The 19,852-nt window shown below is 35.0% G+C and overlaps 1 protein-coding gene across 1 annotated transcript; it reads right to left on the reverse strand.

Moving 5' to 3' along the window:
• Positions 1–578: 578 nt before the first annotated feature.
• On the reverse strand, positions 579–19,852 carry Grx5 (Glutaredoxin 5). The gene is made up of 2 exons (XM_089091984.1): positions 19,568–19,852; positions 579–815 (listed from the first exon to the last, which is right to left on the reverse strand). Exons 1-2 carry the CDS (start codon positions 19,815–19,817, stop codon positions 628–630), a joined length of 438 nt encoding a protein of 145 aa, XP_088948110.1. The 5' UTR covers positions 19,818–19,852; the 3' UTR covers positions 579–627.

Consider the following 19,852-nt stretch of genomic DNA (forward strand, 5'->3'; position numbering starts at 1 on the left):
GTTGAGCCGGGTCGCTCCTCACTTACAGTTCGTTACCACGAACTCTTTCTAAAATATTAATGCTTTTTATGTTTCTTTATTAGCCTACATCTTTTATTTTATGGGGGACACTTTTTATTTATGATATTAGAATTTTTTTATCCTCCTTGAATTCTTAAAAATGCTACTTAGAGGTACGGGAAAGAAAATGTCTTAAAAACGCAACCTTTTTTAACTCCATTTTGTTTTTGTTTATTTTGTAGAACGGAAAAACTATTTGTTGAGATCATTTTGGTCCATGATTTTTTTTTTTTTTTTTGCGTTAAGTGTAAGCAATTCACTGTCATATTTCTAATATAAATATATTTATAAATTTAAAGGTTAAATGATGAATTTCAAATATAAATAAAAAACCATTGCCGAGTGGAGAAATGAGATTTAGAAAAAAAATGCTAGTGCGTTCAAGCTTAAACACTAGATTATGTCAATTTCAACTTGGTTTCTATATTTTCGTTCGAGTAACTTTGTAAGACAGTATTGAGAAATTAAAGAACTTGTTTGCTGATCTAGAAATGTAAGACTACACAAAACTAAACAAAAGCATAAAAAGTTTACAATATTAATTTACAACGATTTTTTACATAAAAATTATTTTGTTTCCTTTTCCTTGTTCGTATCTTCTTCTTCTACTAGTTTTGATTTAATACCAACTTTCTCTAATTCTTCTATTAGGTCACCACTTTGATGCATCTGAATCATTATATCGCAGCCACCAACAAATTCTCCACCAATATATATTTGTGGAATTGTTGGCCAGTCAGAAAACTCCTTTATGCCTATAAGTTGAAATAATGTAATATCAGTAAATCACTTGAGCAAACATCTGCTGCTGTGATCGAAGATTATTCTGTGAAAATTTTAGTCAAATTGAGATTTACACCCGACACACATAATTGATCATGTGGAACGAATGTGCATCAAATTCACGCAAACAATGAACAGACTTAACGTACGAGGATGGGAACAAACTCAAAAAGCAAAATTAATAAATACTAGATACAAAAATATCCAATATTCCAAGCTGCATTTGCTCAAGTTAAATTTTTATGGAAAGAATTTTAGTGTTTAATTTATTTCCAACTTTTGAAATTATGGTTTTTTTAAATGTATTTTTTTACAAATGTTAATTATTTATTTTACATTTTGGGACTGGAAATAATATACCTTTAAACAGACAAGCAATTTAGTTTAAATAGCTAACAAAATTAGAAAAAGGATAGAAAGAAAATCATCAAAATTCTGATGAAACAAAAATTCTCTTCTCACAAAATTCTCTTCTCACACTTTCTATTTCTACATTTCCAACTCATCAGGTTCAACCCTCCTCCTCATCATTATACCAATAGTGGAGTTATGTTAAAAGAATCTCAGGTCGCTGCCAGCTGTCTATAGCAAAAACAAGTTCAATTTCTGGCCTCTATTCCACCTCCCCATTTATGATTAATGAACATTACAAAAACGTCTTTTTTTGTAGCCTATTTTCATTGAAAAATCTAAGAACAAAATTGTCCTCGCTAGATTTAGAAAACAGCTTTTTTTTAATCTTTTTTTGAAACTCCGATAAGTCCATCAAAGGATCAATTTTGGAAAATATATATAATATTTTGCTGGGAAAGGGCTTGTAATCACACTGATCCATCACTGATTTTCTCAGTCCTATGTGAAGGGCTCTGCACTTATAATTATAGTTAGTTATAGTTGAGGTTGTCACTACCCCTTCTCCTTTGGGAATGGACCATGAAAACGTGCCTACATAATCAAAACAATGCTCGCTCGTATTCTTAAAATCAAAACATAGATGCATGGCTAACCTTCTTCAAATGTCTCTTTTAGAACTGCGACAACTTGTTCAGTATCTTGTTCAACTTGTTCAAGATCCAGTGCACAACAAATATTTTTTGTTATTTCGTTGTTTTAACATCGTAACTTCCTAGTCCATGTTTTATTCTTTGGTCTTTCAAATGCTTTTAGTCCATGTAAAAGAGAATGCATATGCCAGACAAAAATTACTGACATGTCAGGCTTAAACCTTCGTAAATGGTTCCCCAGGCATGCAGATCTGGCACAAAAAGAAAAAAATTTCCTTCCTATTAGTCTAATACATAACTGTAGCTGTTTTGAATAACATCAACAAATTTTGTTTTTATGAAAGAGAGTGACTAATATTTTGGCATGCCTAACTGTTATAAAGAAAATTTAAGTGTTATTTTTCTCCTGAACGGTGCAACCTGAGTTGATGGAGTCAATGAATACCACTGCTAAAGTCCACAAGAGACTGCTGAGAAATATTGTGAGCTTTACCCCCCAAAATTACTGGCATGTCAGGCTTAAACCGTTTAAAGTGCTTCCCCAGGCATATTGCAGATCTGGCACACACACACGCACAAAAAAAAAATACCTATTAATATAATACATAATTAAAGATCCCAGCTTTGAAAAGACCTCCGAAAAGTTGAACTAGGACAGTTACTTTTACTTCCATCAAGTTTAGCCAATTAAAATGAACTCAGCTCAGAACCAGTCTATGTTTGATGGCTACTCAGGTCAAACTTGTGTTCTGCCGTTTCAGAAACAAAATTAGAAAGAGTAAGTCCAGAGATGAATTATTTCCAATCCCAGGCTAGCCTACATATCCCAACCTATTACTAAATTGGGCGAAGCACACCCAGAGATCTTGACAATTTTGAAGCTATAATATCATTGTGTGTTTCCCATGAAAGATTTTCATCAGTCATAAAACCAAAATATTTTGTTTCCCTACTCTTTTATTTGATCACCATTTACAATTAGTTTCAATAATTAGTTTCAGTAATTATTTCAACAATTAGTTTCTGAATTAGTTGCAAGATTTCCGAGAATTTTCTTGCTGCGTTAAATGCTAAGCCAAGTGCAAATACAGCCAAGGTAAGGGCAGCTTACCAAGCTGCAGAAAACCAAAAAATTCTGAAAACTTTCGGTGTTCATGTAAGATTTGTTTTCGTGTAACAGCCTTTAAAGCATGGAAACACTATTTTCACATGACTTATTTCACTTCACTAGGTTTGAACAATAAATCTATTCTTAATCAATTGTGTTATTTAAATACCAATTTCATAATGGATTACTTTAAAAGGGTTTTGTACTGTGCATTAATCATAAATGGGGAGGTGGAATAGAGTCAGAAATTGAGCTTTTTTGCTATAGACAGCTGGCAGCAGACAACAGACTTAATCCTGCCCTAGGAATAATGTATGGATGATATACTGATCCATCAACAAGTGAAAGCCCTTGCCTTGCAATGACTGAATTGTGCCCACAAATGAAAAAGATCATTTGCTCCCAACCTCCATACACTTTGCAATCAGATAAGGCCTTTTGATGGATGTATTGATGACAAGACATTAGGGACCCACCCATTTTCAGAGATCCCAGCTTTGAAAACATCTCCCAAAAGTTGACCTAGAACAGTTACTTTTCTTTCCATCAAGTTTAGCCAAAAGCAGACAGCCTCTTCTGTTAGGATTAGAATTCTCCATGGTAAGTATCATATCTTAAATTTTATGCATTTCTGACGCACTAGTGTTCACTCTTTGTTGCAAAACAATGTCAGAGTGATATGAAACAAGGTTTTCTGCAAAAACCAAAACACCAGTTTGGGCACAACTATTGGAAGAAGTCAAAGAACATTGATGCCCTGTTTCCTGTGCTGAAGCTGATCCTTTCTATGAAGGAAAGTAGGCATTTTTATATGTATTTATTTCATTTTTTAATTGCATCTACCAGACAAAAATTACTGGCATGTCAGGCTAAACCTTTTTAAGCGGTTTCCCAGGTATATTGCTGATCTGGCATACACACAAACACAAAAATTTGCTCCCTATTAGTCTAATATATAATTATAGCTGTTCTGAATAACATAAAACAAATTTTGTTTTTATGAAAGAGAATAATTATTTTTTTTTGATGAAAGGGAACGACTAAATTTCAATATATTCCTATATTGAACTAATATGCTGAATTTCAGCATGAATTGACAGAACAAATAAACAGATCATGCTAATTTCCAATATAATTGAAATTCAAAATATGTCTTTGTATCAGCATTCCTTGTCATTTTGCAGATACACCGTTTGAAAATCTGGATGCAGGGAGTATCTTGTGATTTATCTCGTGTCACTGCCTTTTTTAGTTGGCTGTCAGCTGTCCAAAGGACCAACAAGCCCAATTTGAACTGACACTGATTTCTTTCAAATCGTATACATTACTGACACACAAGTGTTCATTCCTTGTTGGAGATTGTGTTTTGGAATGCTGCAAAAGCAAGACTTTCTGCAGGGAAAAATTCACTAGTATGGCCAGTAGGCCAATTCACTAGGCCATGGCTTTAGGATGAAGTCAACACACAAGGATTTATTTTATATCAGGTTAAACTCAATTTGTCTTATTAGATAGAAAGCACTAACACTACTCAAATGAGACATTTTTTTCCTCTAAAACCGTTTATGTGAAACTGTAGATTCCTGTTAAAAATACCAATCTTCTAAATTCTAAGTTTTCCATTCAATTACAACTATTTTTAATTGAAAGTGGTAAAAACACTAAAACATTTAGCAATCATTTCTGAAACTACACTTCAAAAACCTGAAGTTTGTTGGTATTAATCTTATTTGCTGCAGAGCCAAAATCTCTTCTGCAAGATACAAGACCTTCTCAACACTTGCTGACAAGGCTGGGATGTTTAAATACTTTCTTCCAAAAGATGCCAGAAAACTTTTTAAAATTTGTTTAGGCCTACTAAACTAGAATAAATAGTCACTTATAAGTTCAATTTGACAGAATCAATCAGCTCAGAACTTTGCAAATTCGAAATTTTGTCACTAAAATTTTGTTAAGAGATTACATTTCTTATTTCTAATTAGCCTATATTTCTAAGAATGTTAAGAAATTAACAAGACTCAGTGGCTCAAGTGCTGTATTCCTATAGATGTCATAAAACTTTGTACATCCCAAATTCAAATTTTGTTACTAAAATATTTATGCACAATATTACGCAATTATAGACAGTCATTTGAAACTAGCCATATTTTAACACCAAAATGGTCAGTTGCAAATATTCAATAGAAAGAAAAGCTTGCTTATAAGACCAGAAAATTATGATGGACATTGACTGAAATCGGTTTTTTTTTTTTTTAATCTGATTCTTCCATTATCATAATGCAGTTTCTGAATTTCTAACTTTTTCTCAGCAAAATATGTTAACCCTAAACTTTTCTAAAACTTTTTTCATGATATTTTCTAGACTTTCGTCTAGTGCTGGAAATGACCATATCACGGTTCAAGAAAATGTGATAAAGAGAGTAGCAACAACGAAGTATTTGGAGTTTTTAATTGATGAAAACCTGTCGTGGAAAAACCATTCAAGTGCAATAGCTGAAAAATTAAGCAGAGGCCTTGGGGTGATGCGAAGAATTAAAAATCTAGTCCCAAAAAAGATCCTGAAAATGATTTACTTTTCTATATTTTACCCATATATTAGCTACGGATGCTCTATATGGGCAAGTAATTTTGTAACATGTTTCAAAAGAGTACAAAAAACTTCAGAATAGAGCTGTAAAATTATTATCTGAATTTGATGATTCTGATGAGGTTCCTGCTTATGAGCATTTTAAAAAGAATAAGTTAATGGATGTATCCCAAATTCGAGATTACTAAGTCACGATTTTCTCGTATAAATATTTGAATCAGCTGCTCACCCCTGCCTTTGATAATCTTTTTACTTTTAATAGAGACCGTCATGATAATAATACAAGAAAAACTGATAACTTAACTCATGAGTTTAGGAGCACCACTCGGGCATCTTTTGTCATTCGCCATTATGGTCCCCATGTTTGGAATATATTGCTCGAGTGTGTGAAAAATGCGCCTAGTCTTCCGGCTTTCAAGTCACGGGCAAAGAAGTCTTTTATCTCGTGAGTGAATTTGGTGTTAAGCCCACTCCAGGTTGTCATTCTATTTAAGGTATTTCCCCGATTTACTCTGCTCATTTTTTGCTTTCGTTTTTCTATCTACTTCTTGTCTTTTCCTCTTTCTCTCTTTTTTCTTTATTCCTTCATCAGATAAGTTTCTTGTGTGTTGAGTAGCAAGGTATGAATGTTGTCTTAATTAGCTGAGAGTGATAACTTCGCTTGCCCTTTCAAGCTTATTGCCTTTCTTGGCAGGCGAAAGACGAATAGTGTTTGTTTTCTTTTTTAATAAATGTATATCTCTCATATATCTCTAATAACTAGTTTTTCTCAATTAACTGGTTAATAATTGGGTCTCCGTCATGATTTTAAGTCACTATTATCATAATTTGAATTTAGCAATAAAAACTACTAAATAACAGTCTAGTAGCTTTTCACTAATTGTAAATATGAGGCGCAAAGCTAAGACAGCTTTGGCAGTTGGACCATGAATAATACCCATGCATCTAGCTTATTTTTTTTTTTTTGTGGTGGTTGAGATTGCATGACATTCCTCCAAATAATTCTGAATAGAAATATAGCCCATCCAAATGGCCTACAATGCTTAACCTCATTAAGCTCAATATTTTAGCTATCCTCTGCACATGCAGATTATCAATTCTCAAGCATGTCTGCACTGATCTGGTTAAAATTGTATTACATAATTTAACTTGTTGCTTCTCCAATAAAAGAGGTTTCAAGGTGTCTGCTTAAGACCTTGGCTTGCTTACAATGGAAGTACTCACACAAGAAGGATTTCCGACAGACTCTACAGAAGAAAATAGCCATCTATTCATTCTTAAACTTTCACTTCCCCATTACTCAGCAAAGTGAGTGCTCTAAAATTAAAAATCAAGCTAAGTAAGCAAAAAACCCCTCAATCAAAGCACTGCTCTACAAGAGAAAACTGACACCCTTCAGAAAAAAAAACTATCAACTTAATCAAACTTTTAACCCTTACTGGATATGTTAAGTACAAGCACAATTTACCATGTATTATGCAATTTTTGACTCTCCTATATTTTGATTATTAATAACTTTTGCCAATTATTTGGTTAAACTTTCGCATGACAAAACTTGAGAGGCTTTTAAGCATTTTATCTCAATTATCCACAGTATATGCCACTAAATGTGACTCAGGATTTCTCTGGCAGCAGTGCCACCAGTCCTGCTACTGGTAATTTTTGCTTGAGCCGACACAACACTATTGAAAAGGAACTTGAAACCACAATTGCTAACTGGAAAAGTGGGCAATGATAGCCTATGATTAAACCAGGGGCTGAAGAAAATAACAAAACTAAAGCTACTCCTCCAATTACAAAATTATCTTTTTTTTATCAGCTATCCACTAGCTATTCCAGCTGTGCTGTATTATACGGACATCAGGAGAGTACCATTATTTTCCAGATATCCACTCCTGCACAATAATTCTTATCTTCCAGCCAAAGAGTAAGTTGTAGGTGTGACAGATAATCTAGCTTCTACAGGGCCAGATGATCTTTATAAACCCCTAAGACTCCAATCAGACGCCCCCTCCCCGTGAAGGGTCTGCATTTAGCATACAGCAAGAGTAATCCACTATGTAGTTTAGCTAAAAACAAAAAATAATAGGAGTCCTTCTGTTAACCACACTGAACACTAAAAAAAAATCTACACAATTGAATTTCAAAGCTCTAGCAATTGTTTGGACATATGTGCAAAATCAACAGGCTCCCTTTTTTATAGGGGTGGGCTACCTAAAACAAACCTTACTATTACTAGTACCAAAGTACTCCTTGATCAGACCTAGCATACCTGTTTTGACATCATGTAAAATGTCTAGTATTTTTTCTGGAACTGGCAAATTTACATTAACTATGACACTACATCATCCATGCTACACATGTGCCATGCTAAAATTATAAGTTGGAAAGTGCCAAAACATAAATTTTGAAAATAGGACCATAATGGGAAAGCTAAGAAATAAACACACCATTTAGAGTGGGATTCAATCCTCTATCAGAATAAAACAATAATTATTCATAGGAATTTCTTTTAGAGATTTAGAATATTCTGTATTTCTCGATTTGAAAAAAAAAAATAACTAGCTTTGGCTTAGTTTTCAGCTCACTTGAGGTCAGGGTCTAGCCCCCCCCCCCCAACCAAGCAGCCTGCCCTGGGTCCCTTTCGTTTCCCCCAACAGACTGAAGATAGGGGAAGTCCAGCACCTCATTAGTAATGAACCAGGTGCATCATCACAAATAAATATAAATTTTGCAATGAGTGCAAAATAGAAAATGACTGTCAAGATGGTTAATAAAAAAGCTCTGTTTTGCTGTCACTAAAACAAAGAAAATCAGACATCATAAACTCTTAAAGCCCGATTTATTTCTCCTTTTTTATGTCTGTTAATGGGGTTTCCCTTCGCCCTGTCTACGGGTCTAGGCGTTTACCCCCCTTCTCCCAAGGAAAAATTCTCCCCTGGAAAATACCCCCTCACAGAAAATATGGTTTTCCAATTTGGAATATTTTATTTGTGTTCTATTATTTTTTAGTTTAGCTGAGAAATGCTAAGGAAAGTGGAAAAGAGGAATTTATGTATAAGTCTTGCCCCCCCCCCCCTCCGTGCACAAATGTTTTTTTTTTTTAGTTAACAAAATTTCCAGATATCTCGCTATTCTTCTGTAATTTTTTAGGGGCCATATACCTAGGCAGAATTGTTTTCCGACTTCAAACTGTCCAAACACTTTACCCCCTTGTAAATACCGCCCCCCCCCCCATGGAAAAAAAGGCTTTCCAAATTTGAAAATTTTATTTGAGTTTTATTTTTCTAACTTCCGTAGGGGGAAGGAGTTTTGTAACTTGTGTATTATGGGCAACTACACTCAAGCTTACGCTGTGTACAACTTGAGAAAAAAAAACGGTTCCTTTATTAGTTTTTTTCAGCTTATGGCAAGACAAGTGACAGAAGATATGGGAAATATATAATTTGGGCTGTATATTTGCACGTAAGGGGGGGGGGGTAAAGTATTTGGATATTTTGAAGTCAGAAAACAATTCTTTCTAGGTATATGGCCACTAAAATATTACAGAAGAATAGCAAGGTATTGGGAAATTTTTTTAACTTAAAAAAAAGATCCCGGTGCAAAGTAAATGTAGTGTTTCATTTAAATGTTTTTTCCAAGTTTTAAATTTTTTTTTTTTCAATGACCGTTTTTCCAAGTATTAAGTACTAGTATTAGGTTAATGTAGTGTTTCATTTAAGTGTTTTATGATGGTTGCTGATCAGCGTTTATGTTATTTGTGCCTTTCATTTATGTTATTTTACTATATTCATGGCTGCATATTTAGCTTTAAATTACACTTATCTATCTATCTATCTAATATGCAGAATAATTGTACCAAGCACATTTTGCATGCAGGCCCGCTATACTTTACCCCCCACCCTCCCCCTAATTTATTTCTAAGTAACAAAGAAACTAAAGAAAAAAAAAACTGGCGTGTTCTCAAATTTTACACAGCATAAACTTGAGTGAGTGGCACATAATACACAAATACCAAAATTGCTTCCCCCTACAGAAATACAAAAAAAAAAAACTCAAATAAAATTCTCAAATGTAGACAGCCTTATTTTCCATGAGGGGGGTATTTTCCGTGTGTGTGTGTGTGTGTGGGGGGGGGTTATTTCCCACGGAGGGGCTATTTTCTGTGTGGGTGGGGGGTATTTTCCGGCCACCTTTGTAGCTAGGGAGAGAGGGACCTTTGTAGCTACGGAGATACCTCAAAGGTTTCATTTTAATGCCAAAACATCTCAACTCTCATTGAGAAAACCGATAAAGACAAAATTAGCTCTAGAGGAGAGACAAGAGGAGGATGGAGGTAACAATTAGTTATAATCCCCAGGCCGTTCTAGTCTTTTTCTGTAAGTCGAAAGTGATTGGAAACAAACCAACTAGAAGGGGTTTTTTGTGGGGAGATTTTTCACAGGGAGGTATTTTCCAGGGGGGGTATTTTCTGCAAGGAAGTATTTCCTGGAGGTATTTTCAACATGTGTTTTTCTGGGGGGGGGGGGGCTGGTTGTCCACCAATCACTTTTTACTTTTAAAAAGGGCACTAAAACTTTCAATTTCAGAACGTGATTAATAAACGTGATTAACAAAAAACCCCACAGTCCTCGGGGCAGGGGCTGTAGTCTATTGAAATTTACCCATTGTTAAAATTTAAGGATTTTATAGCAGGAATGGTCATACAAACTTTGGAGAAGGCTCATTTGATTGGATATTAAAATTTCAAGTTCAATTTTTAAAAATCAAAGGAAATCAGAGGACAATCAGCCATTTCCTCTTAACCGCTGTTTTTCCAACAGATGCATCCAATCAAAATTTTAAAAAAAATTAATTTTTCAAAATAGTGTAAAGTTCAAGTAACCATGCCTCTGGGGTTAGCAACCCCACCAACAGCTCCTGGAGCAGGGGCTGCAGGTTAAGCTAGATACTCAATGTTAACAAATAAGGTTTTTAGGGAAAAGATTTTTGTATGAACTCGGGGGGGGGGGAGGGCTCATTCAATTGCAAATCAAAAGTTCCAGTGCACTTTTTCAAACAGTTCGCCCCGGCTCAATGGTAACCGAAACTCTAGAAAACGGTATTTTGATACCAATAGATACATAAAAAGAATCAGATTTTAATGCTGATTTCAAATATATAAGTTTCATCATGTTTAGTCCTACTTTCTCACAACTCTATTTTTTAAACAATAAAAAATTTTAGCGTAAAGAGCGAGGCGTTGAGGAGGGGACAGCCCCTTTCATATACAGAATAATTTCTGTTCGTTTTAAGTTTTAACGTCGTTCCTTACTTTCAGTTAAAAAAAACTTGTTTTTTTTTATTTAATAAGAGTTAAAAGTGATCAAAGGGCTTCCACCCCACCCTCTTTTTTCCCCAAATACATCCAATTGATTATTTTTAGGTGATGATTTTATTTAAAACAGATCGAAGGTTTAATAACTATGCCTCCATGGTTCACAACCCCTAGCCTCAGGCGCAAGGGCTTTAAGCTATGCAAGTTGGTATAAAGTACCGTCAAACAGGGTTACTTTGAACTAAAAGTACCTTTTTTTCTCCTTTATTTCGCAATAAATTTTGTAAATGGTAACATAACAACCTAGAAACACATTTCCATATGTATTTCTGACCGCTGAAGAGGGTGGACGTTGCGAATTTTTTCTATCCCTTCCCACATGGCCATAATTTTTTTTTGAAAATGGTGTTAAAGTTACCAATACTTTGTCAAACTTTGAACGACGTTATTTTATTTTATGTACTGTTCATGTAAACTCCTAATTTGTTCAAAGTTTGCCATGCTTTGGGTAAGTTTGAACAACCACTTATTTACAGACTTTTTTCTCTAAGATTCAATGTAAAAAAGGTCACTTATATTGAACAAAATTAAGAAAAACACAGAAAAATAAACTAAGATCATGTCAAAAAACACTACTTGCAGAAAAATCCCTGAAAACCGGGGGCTAGAAATTGTGTTCTTTGCAAAGGTTTTTGTGTGACTTTGTAACTTCACGGTGCCCTGCAATTTGGAAGGGGCCATGTCCTTTTCGAAAGAGTGGTCCAGCGAAAACATATTTTTCTTCAACAACACTGACATCACCTTTCTTGGGCCAGTTGTAACTGAAGTCAGCATTGCTCACACGTTCCATAATTTGAACGTCACCATCCCCTCATCTGAAAAGTCTTCTGCTCACCCAATGTAGAAATCTTTCTCATAGAACACAGCATAGAAGCCAGACATTTTAATTGGGAGACCTGAGTCCTTCTTACAAGCAGAATTGTCACCACCCTCATGTTCAATGTTCTGGCCTTCACCCCAACTATGTTCACTGGAATCGTCGTACAGTTTTTCCGGCAAGTTGTCTGATACGTCGTCAGATGAGCATTCTAGATTCAGGACTTCTCGTAACTTTTTTCCAGCTCCCTTTCCTTTATTCGGCTTCATTTTAGCTTTGCCAGATTTCACTTCACTCGTCCTTGAATCCTCAAGATCTTCATCTTCTCTATCGCTCGATTCAGCTAGTGATTTTCCGGGAGCATTGTTAAGCTTTGTTCGCTTACGCGACACAGTACCAACAGTGAAAAACTGCCTTTTTTCAAAGAAAGTTATGACAGAATCACCAACTGCCTCACGGATTTCATCATTTGATCGCCTATCGGGAATCTTTTCGATGCAACGCTTTCTGTCAAAGCATGCTGTGAACCCATTTTGAAGGTTGACATTGTCATCCTTTGCCAGCTCATCCCAGCTCAGGAACTTCAATAGCTTCGGAAACACCTCCTTTCGGACTGAATTTTTGGCAGGGTTTTGCATCTTGTATTCTTCGAGGGTTCTTCTCCAGATTCGTTTAGTTGGCCCAAAGAATGCTACATCAAGGGGTTGCAAGAAATGGGTGCAATTCTCTGGTAAACAAACAAAAGCAATATCTTCTTCTTTGCAGGCCATGATAACCTTGTCACTGAAGTGAGACCTTAGCTGATTGCCTATTAAAACTTATCTTCCAGGCAGAGCTTTAAGGTGCGGAAGCTACTGAGACATGAACCAATCTTCGAATACAGAGCCTTCAAACCAACCGGACTTGTTAACGTTATGTTGAGTACCACGAGGTCCCCCACTTCTCCAACTGGAGTACAAACCTTTTGCTTTATAACAAACATAAGGAGCCAATAGTTCTCCAGTAGCTGAACCACAGACCATAATTGAGACTATAGTTTTAGTCTGGTTCATAATCCGCTCTGGGTATTTAACACCCCTTTTGAATATACACTTTTTTCTGCCTGGATCATCACTTAGATTTGTTTCATCAAAGTTAAAAATATTGGATTTTAGCACACCTGTGATTGTTGATACAAGGTTATCAAAGTAGTTGGTAAGGTCTTGGCGAGTCACTTTTCCTTCTCTTTCTCGAATAGTTTTGGCGCATTCGTACTGCTAGTTGGTCTTTGTAGCACCTCAAGAAGGAGCCAACCCATTCACGACCTGGGATGTCATTTTTGAAAGCGTTTACCCTTTTTCCAATGTTGTCAAGGTACAATGCAACTATCCATTGCATATCTGATTTGTCAAAAGAAAATCCCCATTCTGCAGCAATTATAATATTTTTCACAAGAACTTTTTTGTCTTCTTTATCAAGGCAGACAGGATGCCCAACTTTCTTTGTATGCTGATTCTTCATCTTGTAATTCAGTGCCAACAGGTATGTTGAATCTTGTAGAAACATCACGATAACTTACTCCATTTGAAAGATCAGTTAAAGCTTCCTGAAGAGTATTTTTGTTGTAATTGGCATATGGTTGACTCCCAACCTTGCGCACATAAGTTTGGGGCATCTTCCTGAAAGAATTATATTTAATTCCAGCAGTGGCGTATTTATATTGCTCTGGTAAACGCTGTTGCAGTAAACGCTCCTTTGGAGGTGGGTGAGATGGAAAAGTGAAATTGGACTTCACTTGCCGCAAAGTGTTCCATAATTTGAGTGGGAAATCCCTTAGAAACATTACTAACGCTGATAACTTATCAAAGTCTACAGCAAAAAATTAAGGCAACTGCTGCAAGGAAAGATTAAGCTAAAAAAAATTTCTTGGGGAATTTCGGGGGGGGGGGGTACCTAAATATGCCACTGAATTCCAGGTACCCCAAGTCTAAAGGGAACCAAAAATTCCCCACTACAGCTGAAAAATTTGACAACAGTAACATTGAACACACGCGGGAAACTTTGAACATGCACCACCATTCATTCAAAGTAACCCCATTTTTTTCCTAAGCTTGGAGGGAACTTTGAACAGCTCTTCTCTGCTCGGACCATGACAAACGGCACATCGATAATAGACTGGTCTTAAACGTTCTATATTTTTCTACTAGGTTACCAAATTACAACTTCCTCGCACATCTCTAAAAATATTTATGTCACTTTTTACAAACTATACACAAATGAGAACAATATTACTTGCTCATCAGCACTAGACAACGACGATGTACAAGGCAAACTGAAGAAGAAAAATGGCGGATATCAAACTTGATTTTATTCCAGTTTGAATGACACCTTGTGGATGATATACAGAGATACTATGTTTGGCCAGTAGATGCCATAAGAGAGCTACTGTTTTGTTCAAAGTAACCCACAAGGTTCAAAGTAACCCTGTTTGACAGTAAATGTAATGTATAAAAGTAAACGTAATGTTTCATTTAAATGTTTTTTGCAAGTGTTAAGTGTTTTTTTTTTTCAATGACCATTTTTCCAAGTATTATGTACTATTATTTGGTGAATGTAGTGTTTCATTTAAGTGTTTTATGATTATTGATGATCAAAGTCTATTTTATTTGTTCCTTTCATTTATGTTATTTTACTATTTTCATGGCCATATATTTGGCTTTAAAATAAACTTCTCTATCTGTCTATTTAATATGCAGAATAATTGTACCAACCACATTTTGCAAGTAGACCCACTATACTTTAACCCCCCCCCCTTAATTTAAATATTCATAGACCAAATTTATTTCTAAAGTATCAAAGAAACTAACAAAAGACAGGTGTGTTCTCAAATTTTACACAGCATATACTTGAGTGAGTGGCACATAATACACAAGTACCAAAATTTCTTCCCCCACAGAAATCAAAAAAATAAAACTCAAATAAAATTGTCAAATTTGGAAAGGCTTATTTTCCATGGAAAGGGGATATTTACTGGGGGGGGGGGGGGTAAACGCTGGCCACCTTTGTAGCTAGGAAGAGAGGGAGATACCTCAAATGTTTGATTTTAATGCCAAAGCATCTCAACTCTCATTGAGCCTTTGGATAAATACAAAATTAGCTCTAGGGGAGAGACAAGAGGAAGATGGAGGTAAAAATTAGTTATAATCCCCAGGCTGTTCTAGTCTTTTTCTATAAGTCGAAAGTGATTGGATACCAACCAACTAGAAGGGGCATTTTTTTTGTGGGGGGGATTTTTCACAGGGAGGTATTTTCCAGGGGGGGGTATATTTTCTGCAAGGTGGTATTTCTTGGAAGTATTTTCCATGGGTGTTTTTCAGGGGGGGGGGGCTGGTTGTCCTCCAATCACTTTTTACTTTTAAAAAGGGCACTAAAACTTTCAAGTTCCAATCAAACAATAAAACGTGATTAATAAATGTGATTAACGAAAAACCCCACAGTCCTCGGGGCAAGTGCTGTAGGTTATTGCAAGTTACCCATCATTAAAATTTAAGGATTTTATAGAAGGGATGGGCATGCAAACTTTGGAGAAGGCTCATTTGATTGGAAATTGAAATTTCGAATTCAATTTAAAAAAATCAAAGGTAATCAGAGGACAATCTGCCATTCCCTCTTAACTGCCATTTTTCCTAAAGATGCATCTGATCAAAATAAAAATAAAAAATGATTTTTCAAAATAGTGTAAAGTTCAAGTAACCATGCCTTTGGACCAAGGTTGCAACCAGCAGCTCCTGGAGCAAGGGTTGTAAGTTAAGCTTGTTACTCAATGTTAACAAATAAGGTTTTTATGGGAAAGATTTTTGTATGAACTTGGGGAGGGGGGGGGATGCTCATTCAATTGCAAAACAAAAGATCCAGTGTACTTTTTAAGAGTTAAAAGTGATCAAAGGGCTTCAACCCCACCCTCTTTTTTCCCCAAATACATCCGATGGATAATTTTAAGATGACCATTTTATTTAAAACAGATCAAAGGTTAAATAACTATGCCTCCATGGTTCACAGCCTCTAGCCTCAGGTGCAAGGGCTGTAAGCTATGCAAGTTGGCTATTGTTAACATACAAGGAGGTTTTTTTTTATCAAGAAGACAGGGCATATTTGATCCTATAAATAAAAAAAAAACATCAAGCATTAAGGTCAAACCTTAGAGAAATGTCAAGAAGAAGGCCAAAGCCAATCAAAAGACATTTTTTTCCTTTATTGGTTGTGAAAAGGAAATACCAGCACTATCTCCAATGGCTGAAGGTATCAGCCATCACATTGTTTGAAAAATATTTAGGAGCATCTTCAACTGAATCAAGAGGTACTTTGTGCATCCACTTTTACAAGACAACATATCTGCAATGTGTTGAGAACAGCTGAGGGTATAAATCTTAGGGTATGAAGTTGAGATTTTCTGGGCATGTTGAAGGAAGGTTAAAAAAAAAGGTTGAAGTGCAACCAGTCCCCCTCCTATATCCTTTTTAGCTGCAATCTCCTCGAAGACATCTGATCAAAATTCATTATCTAGATTGACAAAGGTCAAATGTTTTAAACACATAAGTTTATTACTTGACATCCAGAAATGTCTCATTCATCTGAAAAAAAAGATAAATAAAATCAGCTTTAATGCTTTGTGATATTGGATCTTCTTTTTTTGCCAAAATAAAACAAAGTTTTTTTATGAATGATCTTGACAGGCATTTATACCATGACTTTAAGAAACAAACAATTCAAACGAGGTTGAAAATATAAAATTCTAACTTGTGTTTTGCTCAATTATATTGCCTCATATTTTTAGACTATTGAAAAACTGAGTTCAGTTGTTCAGCTGCACAGTGGGTCAGTTGTATGCTGGTTCAGTTGCTCAGGGGTTCAGCTAAATGGGGTTGATTTACACAAGTGTTTAGTTAAATGGGGTTTGGTTGCCTGGTGGTTCAGTTGTACATGGGTTTGGTTATACAGGGGTTCAGTTACACAGTAGTTCAGTTACAAAACTTCAGGTGGTTCAGTTAGATGCATGTCATATAATTTAGCTAGGATGCATGTGAATACATCACTTGACAGATTTTTTATGCTCTTTCATAACTTAATAATCTTATCTAGGGAAAATTAAATTTTGAGCCATTAAATGGCTTGTGGGAAAAAAATTGCCATTTCAGGAATGGTAATTATTATTTTCAGTAGTCTTAATAATGTCAGCATGAAAAAAATTGCATTTTTTTTAAAAAGAGACAGAACCCCTTAAAAATAATATCAGTTTTTCTGTGACATTATTTTTGAGGGGTTTAAAAAAAAATCCTGCAAATTTGTTTCAAAATAGCATTTTTCTATTAAGACTAGGCTAAGGCAAATAACAATTACCAGTCCTGAATAAGCTACAAATGGCAATTTTTACTCAATAGATTTTTCTCAGAAAGAATTATTACTTCTTAATATACAGAATAATTGAAACTAACACATTTTGACTGCAGCTCTACTAAAATTTAATATATAGTTCAAACTATATATTTCCCATGTATTCCACCACCCATCAATATTGTTTGTCTGGTTTTTGTTTTGTCACAGTTGATTCAGTTACTGGGTAAAAGGTTTGAAACAAAAGAGACACACTGGTAGAATTCATGGAAAATATATAATTTGGGCTATATATTTGCACATTAGGGGAATTGGGGGGTAAAATCTAGAGGAATTGTAGCCTAGTCAAAAAGCGTTAGCTATAATTATTCTGTATATTACAAAGTAAGAATTGTTTTCTTGACATATTTCCATCTTAATACCTTCTACTCTAGACTTTTGGTTACTATAGACTGTTTTATGGTTTTGGGCCCAAAATAGAACTTCCCCTAGAAGTAATTATGGTAAAAGACCTCTTTTTGGGAAAGACCACTTTTCTTTGGCATTTTGGAAAAATGGCAATGGGTTTTTGGACCACCCCTATTTTACTACAGCATGATGCAATGTGAGGGTAGTAACAAGAACCCTGCCTTCTTGGCAAGGTTTTCACCATTAGTTTGTCAGTATAAATTAAAAATGTGGTCTCTGTTCTGACAAGCAATTGAAAAGAAAAAATTATTTAATATTTGTGATTTATAGAATAAATATCAAGCAACAAGTTATATGTTTAGAATCAGAAGATAATCAGCATTCTGTTAAAATGTGAATAAAACTTAAACACTAAAAGGATATATACATCAAAATAGGACAATTGGTATTTCCAAAAAGAGGTCCATATAGGTAAGTCAGTAAACTAATAATTTCAAGTGTTTGATCTTAAATAATTTCAATAGTAACCATATTGAGTAGGCTAAAGGTTAGAGTTTTAGCTTTTCTCTGATATATATGATTCTTCTCAGTTCCTCTTTGGTAATAAGATGTGAGGGTTTTAGTTTTACATAATTTTGTTCAATTGGATACTGTTTTTTTTTTTTACCTATTGAATTATGAAAGAGCATAAAAGACATTAAGTGAGGCATTCAATTTCATCCTGAATAAATTATGTCATAATCTGCAAATTTACCAATTACTAGGCTATGTAAACACTAGTAGCCTAATGGATAAATTTATACCAAATCATATTATTGACTTACAAATAAAGTGAATATACCACTTGATGCCTTTTTTTATGCTCTTTCTAAATATAATAATCATTTTGGTAAAGTTATACCATATAATATTTTTTATTTATTAATAAAGTGAATACACAATCCAATGCCTTTTTTTATGCTTATAACAAATGTATTATGAATTTATTTTGGACCTTAATTTAAGCCCCCCCCCCCTCTATATACTCCCATTCAGGGTTAGGTTAGGTGGTAAAGATCTACCAAATCATATTATTGAATTAGAACTAAAGTGAATGCAGATTTCGATTCATTTTTTTATGCTGTTTTCAAATATAATATGCATTTCTATCGGTAATGAATTTCAGCCCCCCCCCCCAATATATGCCCATTCAGGGTTAGGTTAGGTTGTATAATTATATACCCTGATTTGGAATATTTTGGGGAGGGGGCTGAAATTCATTTGTGTTAGGAATGATTACTATATTCGTAATCAGCATTAAAAAAGGCATCAAGTGGTATATTCACTTTATGCGTAAGTCAATAGGGTAAGACACCCAGTAGTCGGCCACCTGCCTATTCTAGGACAGAATGTAACTAACAGGGAACCTACCTCTAGGCTAATGTGCTTAGAAAGTTTTTATACATAGCTGGTTTCCCTGGTCAGGCTAATGTGCTTAGGCCTAAGCACATTAGCCTAGAGGTAGTCCATATGGATATCTAATAGGCTAGTGACCAGGGAAACCAGCTATGTATAGAAACTTTCTAAGCACATTAGCCTAGAGGTAGGTTCCCTGTTAGTTACATTCTGTCCAAGAATAGGCAGGTGGCCGACTACTGGGTGTCTTACCCTAATATGATTTTGTAAAAATTTACCATCATTTTTGCCGGAAATGAATTTTACCTCCACCCTTATATAGGCCTATACCAATTCAGGGTAGGCTAGGCTAATGTAAATGGGAGGTAAGTTTAAACTTTACCCCCACCCCCCCTAATGTGCCAATATATACCCTGAATTGGTATATAGGCTAAGGGTGAGGTGAAATTCATTTCCAACAAAAATGATTATTATATTTGTAAAGATCATAAAAAAAGTCATCAAGTGGTAGATTCACTTTATTCATAAGTCAATAATATGATCTGGTAAAAATTTACTGCCTAATGACCATGGAGACTCCTCTGAATTTGGATAAAAAAATATTAGGCCTAATTAATTAGCCTACTGTAAAGCATTTGAGGCATCTTATGCATATTACCTTGCCTTATAGATTCGTCTTGAAGGACATCATGAGCCTCATAAGGTGCACCGTGCATTCTAAGAATTTGGCAAACTGCATTACTAAACCCACACATAGGCTGTTCTGGAACACCTTTCATAAACACAACCACTCTATTTCTATTTACAATTTCTTTAAGCTTTCCCTGCACTGCAGAATTGTCTGTTGAATAAAACAAGACTCGATTGTGGGAAACACTCTTATAAATTGATCTTACAACTTTAAACATTTTGCAATATTTCTTCACGTCTGCACGTTTTGAAA

This window comes from Artemia sp. Qi Xiang Cuo, chromosome 7, assembly GCF_049724085.1.
Source record: "Artemia sp. Qi Xiang Cuo chromosome 7, ASM4972408v1, whole genome shotgun sequence".
Taxonomy (NCBI): Eukaryota; Metazoa; Arthropoda; class Branchiopoda; order Anostraca; family Artemiidae; genus Artemia; species Artemia sp. Qi Xiang Cuo.

Coding starts and splice junctions, on each gene's coding strand:
- Grx5 (XM_089091984.1), bottom strand. CDS start 19,817: ATGTTTAAAGTTGTAAGATCAATTTATAAGAGTGTTTCCCACAATCGA. Junction 816..19,567: donor AGACGAATCTATAAGGCAAG/GTAATATGCATA, acceptor TTCAACTTATAG/GCATAAAGGAGTTTTCTGAC.